The sequence below is a fragment of the Telmatherina bonti genome (assembly GCF_933228915.1).
Source record: "Telmatherina bonti genome assembly, chromosome: 16".
NCBI classification, from domain to species: Eukaryota; Metazoa; Chordata; class Actinopteri; order Atheriniformes; family Telmatherinidae; genus Telmatherina; species Telmatherina bonti.
Window position 1 is genome coordinate 18,267,452 of NC_136614.1, and position 12,133 is coordinate 18,279,584.

At 39.1% G+C, this 12,133-nt stretch overlaps 1 protein-coding gene across 1 annotated transcript; it reads right to left on the reverse strand.

Annotated features, from left to right (window-relative positions):
* Positions 1 to 5,888: 5,888 nt before the first annotated feature.
* Positions 5,889 to 7,896, reverse strand: LOC306767322 (delayed-rectifier potassium channel regulatory subunit KCNS3-like; the record flags this gene model as incomplete). The annotated part of the gene is made up of 2 exons (XM_079255253.1): positions 7,853 to 7,896; positions 5,889 to 7,389 (listed from the first exon to the last, which is right to left on the reverse strand). Exon 2 carries the CDS (start codon positions 7,383 to 7,385, stop codon positions 5,889 to 5,891), a length of 1,497 nt encoding a protein of 498 aa, XP_079111379.1. The 5' UTR covers positions 7,386 to 7,389; positions 7,853 to 7,896.
* Positions 7,897 to 12,133: the final 4,237 nt, after the last annotated feature.

The window sequence follows — 12,133 nt, forward strand, 5'->3', positions numbered from 1 at the left end:
TACATCAGGCAATTACATCATACTTAGCCGCCACATTTCAATCTTCAAACAGATTTTCATAACTGGACCTGCATTCTTAGGACAAAGTGCATCATGTTGCAGCTAATACATGTCAGCTTTCATGTGGTTAGTAAATACTAGCCATTTCCACTTTAGAAATTTGCTATAATGGATCAGAACTTTAATATGAATGCCAGTTCTGGATAAAGGCTCCTGATAAGCAAAAAATAAACTGTCAGATTATTATTTGTAGACATTTTAATTTTGGATTAACCCTTTCATGCATGAATTAATAAAAAAAAAAAGCAACATTTTTTTAAATACAGTATTTTAACTCTACAGACATATGCAATTATGCTTTTTTTTTTTTGTTTATTAGTGATTTTTAGAATTTATGGTGATTTATGTTCATTTTAATGCATTAAATAAAATATTTATGAAATAATATATAACTATAATTATATTATGAAATTCTTCTCTAAAATATAGCTGCATCCTTTTCTTTTCCTATCTATTACAAAGGCAAACTTGCGTAATTATATTAAGTTAAATCATATCATACTTATTTATTCTCCAGTGAGTAAAAACATATTGGGTGATTCACTAACATCCACTGAAGTGGTTGATTTACAAAATATCATCCTCATTCATGGATATGCAAGAAAAAAGCTTGTAAATAGGTGTCCACTATATGGCCACCATGCATGAAAGGGTTAATAGGAAACAAGTGAGATACATTGCAAGTGCAGACTTTCAGGTTTAAATCAAGAGGTTGAACAAAATTATCCTAAAGCTTTTAGAAATTGCAAGCATATTTATGAAATGTTTCCTGTTGAATAGACAATATTATTTTAAAAATAGTCTTAATTTACAATTCTTTGCTGAGAATCCTTTTGCAGGCAATATCTGCCTAAAACCTGGAGCCCATAAATATTACCAAACACTAGGTTTCCTTCTCTTTGATCTGCTGCTTGATGTTTACTGCAACTGCAACATATATATAATATGTTAAATATATTATATAATATATTATTGTATATAATATATTTAACCTATTATATATATATTAATACTATATTAATATATATATATATATTAATATATATATAATATATATATTAAATATAATATATTAAATATATTATATAATATATTATTGTATATAATATATTGTATATTTCTATATTGACTCCTGGGTTGCTTTTTAAGTATTTTTTGGGTCGTTGTTCATCTGTACTGTTATGTGACATCGATCAACTTTGCTGAATCTGAGCAGAAAGTAAATCTCTGTAACCTTAGATTTCATCTGCTTTGTTAAGCTAAAGTTAAAAAAAAAAAAAAAAAAAAAAAAAATTCAACTGTATGAACCATTACAATCAAAATGCTTCACGTTTTTGTCAATTAGATAATATTTACACCTGCATAAATACTTGCCAATGTTACCTCTGCTAAAACTTCACTGTGGAGTTACACTAATTGACTTTAAATTGACAACAAGCCTTGGAATATGAAAACACAGTTCATATTTATAATTTTTGCACATTACAAAGAATGAAATGACATAATTTCACTTCACAGAACAGAGTTGTGGCATGGTAAAAAAAAAAAAAAAAAAAAAAAAAAAAAAAGCTTTTGTCAATGAAGTCCAGGTATGTTGACAAAAGATGGGTCTAACTACTTAATGTCCTTGTCAGAAGGACGGCCTGATTGCAATATACTCTACATTTTACATCACTGCTGTCAACATTTCTTAGATTTAGTGCTTGTGTTGCAGTCTACTTCCTGGACTGTAGGCAGTGTGCTCACTAAAATCCTCCAACACACCTGAAACCTGCCTCATTCACATTCATACTGCATGCATTGACCTTTTGTGTGAGGTTCAGTGGCAAACGTCTGCACAGGCCCTGAGGCTTTATGTAACACAAAAGTTCATGTGCCTTACCTAAAGACAAATGTCTTTTCAAGGAAAGATTTATGTTTTCTCCTGAAACATTTGAAGTGGATTAGGCACAGATGGAGAAGCATAAAAAACCTGCTATTCTTCTGCATTTTCCACCATTTGCTGCCGTTACTTGTTACATTAATGTCCAGCTGATACAGCAGCAACGGTTTCCCCCTCGAGACTGCACTGCAAGCGGGGAAACACCACCGTCTCTTGTCCACGCATACACGTCTCACATCAAATTACCATGAAAATGCTTTTTAGTGATTACAAATATAAATCTAAATGGGAGAGAAAAAGGCAGCTTAAATAAAGCGTATTGATTCGTTTTTACTTCCCTCTCATGAGAGTGATCCCAGAGTTTCTGACAGGAATCCGATCGTTCAGTGACACCTTTTATACTGGTGGTTTAATGCTCCACCACATCCAATCAGCTTCTGTTAAGATTTCATTTTGCCCAGTAGAAGAATTGTCCTAAGCAGCTTCACTCCAGCGATGGCGTTAAAGAAGGCGACTCAATTTAAACAAGCGAAAAATAACATAAATAAAGCCTAAAGGGGACGTTTGAAACACGTGTGTTCATTTTTGCAGCTGTGGCATTTCTGCTGAACACACTCAGCGTGACCTTTACAGGTAATTGCACTTTACAAATTTATTTTCACAACACCCTGATCAATGAAGTATAATTTCCAAACACAACTAAGATGGAGAAAAAGGCTTTTTTTTGTGTGGAAGGTTAAATAAAAGGTTAAATATACCTGCCGGTGTGGCTGAGACACTCCACAGTTCACACTCGACTGCAGAGGTCATCTGGATGAAGCACGTTTTCAAGTGCTTCTTGTAAGGAATTTTCCCCTTTGAGCAGTAACTAGCATCATTATTAGCTATGTCATCCCTTTTACTGCCATCCAATTTATTTTTCTCAATAAGGGAGAAACATTTAGCTTTAATGAGTCCAGAAGTGGCCCTGCGATGGACCGGCGAGCTGTCCAAGGTGCCTGCCTTTTGCCCAAAGACTGCTGGGATAGGCTCCAGCTTCCCCGCGACCCTTAATCGGACTAAGTGGTTCTGATAATGAATGAATGAATAAATGAGTCCAGACGTAATATGAGTTTTATTTTTTCTGTACATAATTTTCATGTAGACTAACGTAATGGTTGACACGTGGGTCAGTTTAAGTACTGTAAAGCCAAATATGTGTAGGAATAAGTTGCAAGATGTAAATGCAAAATTAACAAAATAAATGTTTGTAATAATTTCAGTTATTTTGTGTTATGCTCATGCAAGCCCAGATGTATGGGGTGACCTGACAGGCTGCGGTTTGAGTCCTGTTCCCTTACACAGCTCCAATCCCAAGGGGGACATAATTGTTCTCTAAGGCCCAGATAAATGCAGAGGGTTGTTTCATGAAGGGCATCCGGTGTAAAACGCGTGCCAAAAGTTCAACTGTGCGATGATTCGCTGTGGCGACCCCCTTTAGAGGACAACCTAAAAGGGAAACAACATACCAGCTCAGCTGTATAACCAAAAACCAAATCTTTTGGAAGGAAGATTAGAGACATTGACTGCTGTGGAAAATAATGTAGGTAAAGGTGTATCTCATGGAATAACCACAATAAGTACATGCTTTATGCTGGTATCAACATGACACAATGCTGAAATCCACTTTGTTCATCCATAACCCGAAGCCGCTAAACAGACTCACGGCAAGGAAAGCACTTTTATCTGCAGGTGCATTCTCATATGCAACTCCTGCAGTAAGTTCCTGACTTATATCAGCGTTCAGTCTTTTATTCACAATGTCAAATTTGTATTTTTTATCCAAGTAAGTTTGATAAGGCCTATTAATTCTAACAGGATTAGTCACTGAGGCAGTGTTGCAGTAGTAATAAATCATGATATGCATCTACAATGATGTCACTGTAGCAAATAATCCTGTCACCAAATATTGATGCAATTTAGAATATTTAGAAACTAAAACAATTAATCAAACCTTGTATTCAAGTAAATATTGCTTTTTAACAAATGTTTTCTCCTTTTCAGTTTGTTGCAAAAAACATTTGAAAATTAGTAAAGTGTCTTATTTACCTACAACAAACACCGTTTCTTCTTCTTTTTTTTTTTTAAATGAGTAAATCTAGACAGTAACACCATGTTTTATAGACCCCAAATTGTAATAACTCCTAAACAATATTCTGCAGTGAATGACTTGAGGGTGCATATATTTACTTAGCAACTATAGACCATGTTGCCTCTATAAAATCAGCCATTGGTCAACTGATTTGATTGATGTTTTAAAACCTTGGGTTTAGTGTTTTGGCTGTTGTCTTTGAAAATGGCAATCATAAACCAGTGATGGATCTGGAAACTTTAGAAACTATGGTCTTGGTTTGGCAGCAGTTTGTCTATCAAAATGGACTTCCAACAAAACACACACTGACAAGGGCTAAAAGTCTCAAAAGCCACATGGTGGGTGCTTCAGTTGTAAAACTGATCAATAAATATATCTGTAATGAAAATGCTAACTGAGGCTATGAACCAAGTGAAAAGCTGCACCATTTACCCACCTTATCTTCACGTGATTATTGATCATTATCATCTGCGTAAAAACGCATGTTGTTTACACATGATCAGTGGGTGTCAGTACCGGTTATTTGTCCGTCATTAAAATGAAAAGCAACTGGTAAAACCAACGAGCAGAAAATGTGGATGAAGCAGTATGCTAATCTGCAAAGCGATGCACACCTGACACAGGAAGGCCAAGGATCGAAACTCATTTACAAAAGCTAATGAACAGCCTGAGTAACTGTGTTTATCTCTTAACTCATCCACCACGAAGGACGTACTGCGTGTCTGAAAACAACCTCTGCACTGATGATCATTTCTGGTTATTTCAGCAAGCTGTATCCACTGAACTGCCTTCACATTCAGCCTGAAGTAAAAAAAACAAAAAAACAACTGAGCTTCAGATTCAGTCAGAAAATAAATGGTCCAGGTAACATCAACTACACGAGGACACTGAGGACACCTGCAGAGAAATTATTATATCTGCACTTGTTTTTGTAGTGCAGCGGCTCATGCAAGTGGAAATGATAGCAGGGGACAGAAAATCAATACAATGAGGAAGAGAAAAGGGTGACTAGTTGAAAAATGTATATGCATTTTATGTTTTTTACCTGAGAAGTGAAGCATGTTGACTCAGGCTCTTGAGTCATTTTTGGCTTAGTTGCTACAAATAGTGCAAAAGTCACATTTTTTTCATTATATATGATCAAAATTTTCTTTAAAACATATTGCCACAAAACCATATTTTTCTGACTTTTATTTCAACTCCACAATTCATCCTTCAACATGCCAAAATAGCTTTGAAACAGTGTTAATAACAACCTGTGCTTTTCACAGAAAGAGGTTTACAACCTCTCTTCATCAGCATAAACAATATTTCATGGTCATTAGCATCCGCTTTTATTACTGGCTTTCAAAATGCATTTATATTGGGTCATGCAGGCTGTGTAACATCAATCCGCTCGGAGGTTTGCAGAAGGATTTTACGACATCAAACAGTGTTGTCAGTCGAGCCTCTTGCATCTGGCAAACTCTCAATTTGAACTTTCAGCAAGCAGACAAATCGATAAAGGACATTACTTTCAAAAACATTAACATTATGGCCTCCTACATGCATCACTGCAGTTTTCTCAAGCAGAAAATGGGCTTTCAAACCTCCAAGCAAGGTTCAGATAATTCCCTTTAGATTTTCTGGTTTTAGCGACACTGTATATTTCACAAATAAATAAATAAATAAAAAGTCTTGGCCAACATATTTCTCTGTCAGACGGCAGAAGGAAGACGACGCGGGAAGGCAAGGCCAGCGAGGAAGCGCTCTGCCCTCTGAGGCACGGAGAGACTTCCTGTCAGAAAGGGAGCGATACAGTACTTGGCAGGGATCTCATTTTGTCGGCCCATTTTCACAAGTGTCATTATGGTACACCTCGATGTCCTGGAGACTAGAGGCATCTGTATCATCCTCGCCGCTGCTCTCACTATTCCTGAAGGCGATGCTTCCAATGAAGGGATAAACGCTTCCTGCGAACAAGTCTCTGATGTTATAATAAGGGAGTTCTGGGTCTTTCCTTTCGGGCTTGGTGATACCCTGTCCCTCCATCGCCTTGTTTCTTTGATAATACTTTGAAAACTTATTAAATATGATAGTAATGGGCAGAGCCACCAATAACAGGCCACAAATGATGCATAAGGTGGCCACTATCTTCCCTGCCGGTGTCACTGGGCATGTGTCGCCATAACCCACTGTGGTCATAGTGATCATGGCCCACCACCAACCCGAAGGGATAGTCCCCAAATCTGTGTGTCTCTCTTCCTTCTCTGCAAAGTAGATAAGGGCAGAAAAGATGGAGATTCCTACGGAGAGGAAGAGAATGATAAGACCCACCTCGTGGTAGCTGTGGCGCACGGTGGCACCCAGAGCTCGTAGTCCGATGGAGTGGCGAGCCAGTTTGAGGATTCTGAGAACCCTCATGAGGCGCAGAACTTGCACCACCCTCCCTACATTTTCTATGTCCTCGCTCTCCTCTGCTGTCTCCTCGTCAGCAGTTTCCAGAGCTAAAGTGGCGTAAAACGGCAAAATCGAAGCGACGTCGATGATGTTCAAGGGGTTTCCAAGGAACTTCCTCCTGGAGGGAGCAACAATCAGCCTGATGATGAACTCTGCAGAGAAGCAAGCGATGCATATTTCCTCTAGGATCGTGAAGACACGCTCGTCGAAGGGCCTCTCGTTGCTATCCTCGTGGTGAAACTGGGGCATGCTATGGACACACATGGCGACAATAGAGGTCAAAACCACACTCAGGGAAGCTACAGCGATGATCTTTGAGGATGTGGAGTGACCCGGATCCTCAAGTCTTAGCCAAATGTAGCTCCTGACTTCTGCGCACCAGGCACCTTTGAATTTTTCAAGGTCTTTATCAAGTGCAGAAAGCTCCTCAAAGGAGGAGTCCAAGCTGGGCTGTTGGTCGTCGCTCCTGATATCCCAGTCTCTGTCCTCGATGTATTCCTTCCTCTCGTGGTACCAGTTGTTGCAGCAGGAGCTGAGGTGCAGCTCCTGTATACCCCAGTACTCAATTTCTTGGCTGAAGGAAAAGACGCAGAACTCCTCCATCATGTGGATACGTCCCGTGTGGTAGAAGTTGAGCACGCAGAGGAAAACCCGGGGATTCCTGTCAAAGTAGTACTCCTTTTCAGTTGGGCTGTAGTCATCGCACAGCTCCAAGATAGCCGCCTCACTCTGACAGTGCAGCAGACGGGCCAGACGAGTGTGGGGGAAGCGGAGCAGCATGTCCGGATCCACTTTGTGCCGTACCCCTCCCACATTGAGGTGGACCTGAACCTCCTCATCCACACTCTGGTGGAGGAAATGCCCATACCCCATGATCCTGGTGATATATACATGCAAAGACATAATAACTAGAATGAAGCCAGTTCATTTTTGATGGACAGATGTCAGGACATACATTTTTGATGTCAGTGTTGGTATCGAACACATTAAAAGATCAATAGACGTCACTTAGGAGATGGCTGATAAAGCTAAGGCGTGAAATGCAGCCACTTATTGAAGGGCTCAAGTCCCAGGCTGTTGCCACAGGAATCAAATTACACAGTGAACTGGCAAACTCAGAGGGAATGGGAGGCAACAAGTCGGAACTGAACCTAAATATCATTTCATACATGTCTCCAAACCATGCAAGGACTGATTTCAGGCATTTGCAGATTGCTTATGTTCATCCTGTGAGAGACTGAAGTGTCTCTTCTAAACATCCACCTCGTGCTGACTTGCTGACTTGAAGATGAAACCAAGATGTTTGTACACTGAGAATAAAATATAAAGTTCAAACGCACCTGTTCCTGGAGCCGTTCTTTCCATGAAAATAACTTTTATCCGAGAGGGCTTGTTTTCTCAGTCTTCTGAAACGCAGCGGGCGGCAGGTCGGCGGTGCCGCAGCAGCTCCGCGGACGGGACAAGAGGAGCTGAAGGCGGGACAGCGGCGCGGGGGCAGCTCGTTCCCTTTTACAGGCAACACGGAGGGGCGGGAGGGGAGGAGAGAGGAGGGGCGGGGAGGCTGATGCGGAGACCCCGCGAGAAAGAACCACAGTTCCTGTGGTCGTTTTATTTGTATTGCGCTTTTTATGTCCCCAAACAGCCCATAGGCTGTCTCTATTTATCCACGTCTTTCATTAATCTGAGTCCCCGCAAGGCTGCAGCTTCGTGGAAGTGTTGCTCGTTTTAAAGACATGTATCTTGTTTTGTATTTGCAGGTAAGACAGCTGATCTGTCAGCACAGTGGAAAAAGTAGTGCGATATTTTAATCCTCTCTGAGGAAGCACTGCTGGGAGGAAGATTTTTTTTTTTTTTTTAAAAGTTTTCTATTTAATGCAATTTGAAATAGTGCAGCAGGATACAAATAATGACATAATAATAATGATCATAAAGACTTGCATGTATTGAAAATAAAGTTACAGAGTAAAAAGACATTTGAACAAACAAAAACAACAAAAAGGGATTGATATACTAGGGATTTTAAGTTTAAGTTTACAATCATGGACAAAACTGTATACTTTTATGCCATTTTTCTACTTCATAAATTAAAGTGACTTGAAGAAAATGGAGACTAAGATTGTTGCAGTGATTTCTTTTCCACCTCAAAGTTGTGTTTAAAGTTTTACTAGGAATAATCTAATGAAATCCCATTCTGCAAATCATTTGTCAAGAAAAAATGGCAAACATCTGTTTCTTTTTTTTTTTTTTTTTTTTCAGTTTAGTACTTAACATCATGTCCTGGATGCACAAAACGTTTTGAGGCATTTGTGTATTGTCTTTATTTTGAGTCATTAAAAAAAAAAAAAAGAAAATAGATTGTGCTTTTTTTTAAAAAAAACTTGTAATCACCAATGCCTTCATGTGGCCATGTATGGTGAAAATGAATATTATTTTCAGGCCTCCTTACACCACATTGAACTGCAAGGTGAATTTATTCACCCATCTTCTTTGTTCCCAATCGTGTAGAGAGATTTGCTTAAAGAAAAGCTGATGCAGCTCAGAGGCAAACCTGCTTGTACAACAGCTTCACTGGGCAAAAAAGCAAAAAAAAAAAAAAAAAAAAAAGGAGCTATATATTAAAAAGTAAACTACTAAATAAATGATGTGTCTTGGTTTCACTATATGTGATTGTCAGATGGACTCAATTGTTTTGCACAGTTTTTTTTATTCTGATATTAGTATTTCTCTACACCAGGTTTTGTGGAAAAGAGGGTTATATGGACAAACATGTAAAACTTTTAAAAATAGTTTTTCATCCTCTTATCCTTGGTTTGTGGGTCATATCTGTACCCATGTTGCATTGAATATGTGCCTGTAGGTTCACAGTTCACATTTAGTTAAAAACCTTTCCTTCAACTTCTCTGTCTTCATGTTGTTTCCACACCTCTGCCACTCATTGTTGACAAGAGAAACCAAAATAAGAAATGATGAATGAAATTCAGTGTCACCAGTTAAAGATTTAGATTTAGCATCAAATGAAGCATCAGCTAAGTTAATACACTCAATTATTGGCATCAGGTTGTGATTGGATTCACCTGTTTGTGGCAGTACTTCATGGGCTGGACCTGCTTCACTGGAGCCAAAGGGTAGTCCTGCAGAGTTCAGTTCCACTACTGACTTCATCAGAAGCTGTGAAAAAAAAAAAAAAAAATTAAAAAAAAAAAATAAATAAATAAAAAAAATAAAAGAAAAGGAACTCTTGAGGTTACCGGTTGCCACCTACTGTGCCATGGGTCATTTAGTTGGCTTGGGGTGTGTAGTTTTTAAGTAACTTTTTAAAAGTAATTTCTTATTTTCAGTTTCAGAATTCATTGTTTCTCTCTTTTCCAGGTGGTTCTTGCTCTTGATGGTGGTTGCTAATATAGAGGCTCAAAAGAAAGCATTAAGTATGTGTTTTAATTTTCTCTAGTTAATTGGATGTAATTTCTCAACATGGTTCCTTTATTCCTCTTGTCATTCTTCGCTGCTTAATCCTAGGTATTGACACAAAATGTCTGGGGAATGTCATGCGTGTGGATGTCGGTCCTGTTGGTGGAAAGGTTTTGGAAGTCGCTGCTGTCATAAGTAAGTTGACATTTCTGCCTTTAAATATATTGTGTCTTCACTCCTCCAAATGTGTTAAACTTCTTTTCTCCTGTCTCCAGATAACACTGCTGTTGCTGTTACACCGCAGCTGGCATCACAGTGTGGCTTCAGCATGAAGACAAAGCTGGGCACAATCATGACTTATGTCTCCCTCCAAAATTGTTTTGCCCACAATCTGGTAACAAAAACAGAATTTGGTAAAGTGATGGGAAATTTTATTAAAGTGCCTCAATATTTTTTTCTTTCTTTGTAGGAAGATAAAACGTTCACAACTCCACTGCATTTTCGGCTGCATGGGAGCCACTCTGCTGATGAGTTGTACCAAGTAGCTGAAACCTGCCACTATGCTGCTTGGGCCTCAAGGGAGGTTATCTGTACTCATAACTACATGGAGGTAAGTGAATGCAGTAATGTTCCTATCTACCTACCTGAGCAGCATGTGTCACCATCAAGTTTGGTACGTTTGATTTCATTGGAAGAAGCGTCTGCTTAAAACTAAACATGACTTGATCTCCTCTAGGTTTCTGTGAAAAGGGCTGCTCCCCATGACTACACTCTGCCTGAGCATCCTATCCAACAGACTGGTTCAAAGCCTCCTACCTCTCGACGTGCTGCAGAGGTTTTGGTCTTTGTAATCTACAGCAATTTTTTAAAAATTTCCTTCAATGGGTCACACTTTTTTACTTTGCAGAAGCTCCCTATAGATGCAGGATTCATAATTACAACTGTTGTGCTGCATACGCCAGCTGGAGAAAAGCAAATGAGTGTAGCTGACTTTCAGAGAAGTGGGTATGGGATCAGTAACACACCAACAAGGCTAGTTCTACGATCCCCAATAATGGCGCCGGAAACATACATCCAGCAAGTGAGTGCATTCCTCTACATTTCAAGACACATTAGCCCTTCTGCCATCCAGCTGGGCTGCAGATAAATGACTTCCATTCAGTATCAAATGCAGGGTGCCAGATTAACACCCCTGTCTCTTATTCATACAGTTGCAGTCATTACTTTTTGGGATGTCGTCCTTGAGTGTTTAAATTAACTTCCTCCTACAGGTTGCAAGGGTTCCCATGAGGGTTTTTAAGACTTCAACAATCTTTGAAAAGAAGTGGTTGGCAACTCAAATTGATGCAACGGCTGCTTGTCCACTGCTGGAAGGTAATGGCATCCAGATCTCCAGTGTAGTTGGGGTTTAACTTTGTGGCTTATGTGCACAGCATTAAACAATAATTCCAGAACAGAGTTTTTATTCCAATGGTAAAGACTTGATGTGGTGGTTCTGACAGCCTGATCGAACCTTATTCTGTACCAAATACCTGGTCAGACTCTCAATCTCAAAATTACTCAAATGTGTCAAACTAGCCTGTGAAAAGGGCTGAACTTTTAGCTTTATATTACAGCAAAGTTTCTTATCTTTGATGTAAGAATTAACACTCAGGACTCCCCCTTGTGTAAAATGATTCCTCTTTTCCTAACTGAACCTTACATGTAACTGTCTTTATGTGCAGGTAGTGTCGTCTTCACCTCAACTCTGATCACCTGGTACCTTCCCCGGCAAATTCTCCCAATGATTTCCTCCAGTCATTTCAATCTGTTAGAGGTGCACTTTGGAATTGATGGTCAGAGGCTCAGTGCGGCTGAGATGCAGTCCAGACACTACTCCTTATCGCTCAATGACCTCTACATTATTGCTCAAATACCTGTTGGTGCTGTCGGTGGCCATTTTAAGGTGACTGTCAAATACATTAGATGGCCTGTAGGGGCTTAAATATTGCATGGTAGTTGCATTTTTAAACATTTTCAGCTCTGCACTTAAAACATATTGGGCAGAGACTTCTAGTTCACAATGCTACTGGCCATTAATGCTGTGGAATAAACATTCAGGACTAATTTTATTTGCTCAATTATTGGCTTTTAAGGCCTAATGAGCTTTTTGTCTTGCAGAGTCATGCTCAACATAATCAGTATTACATCTCCTATGTGATTGAGCCCATGGT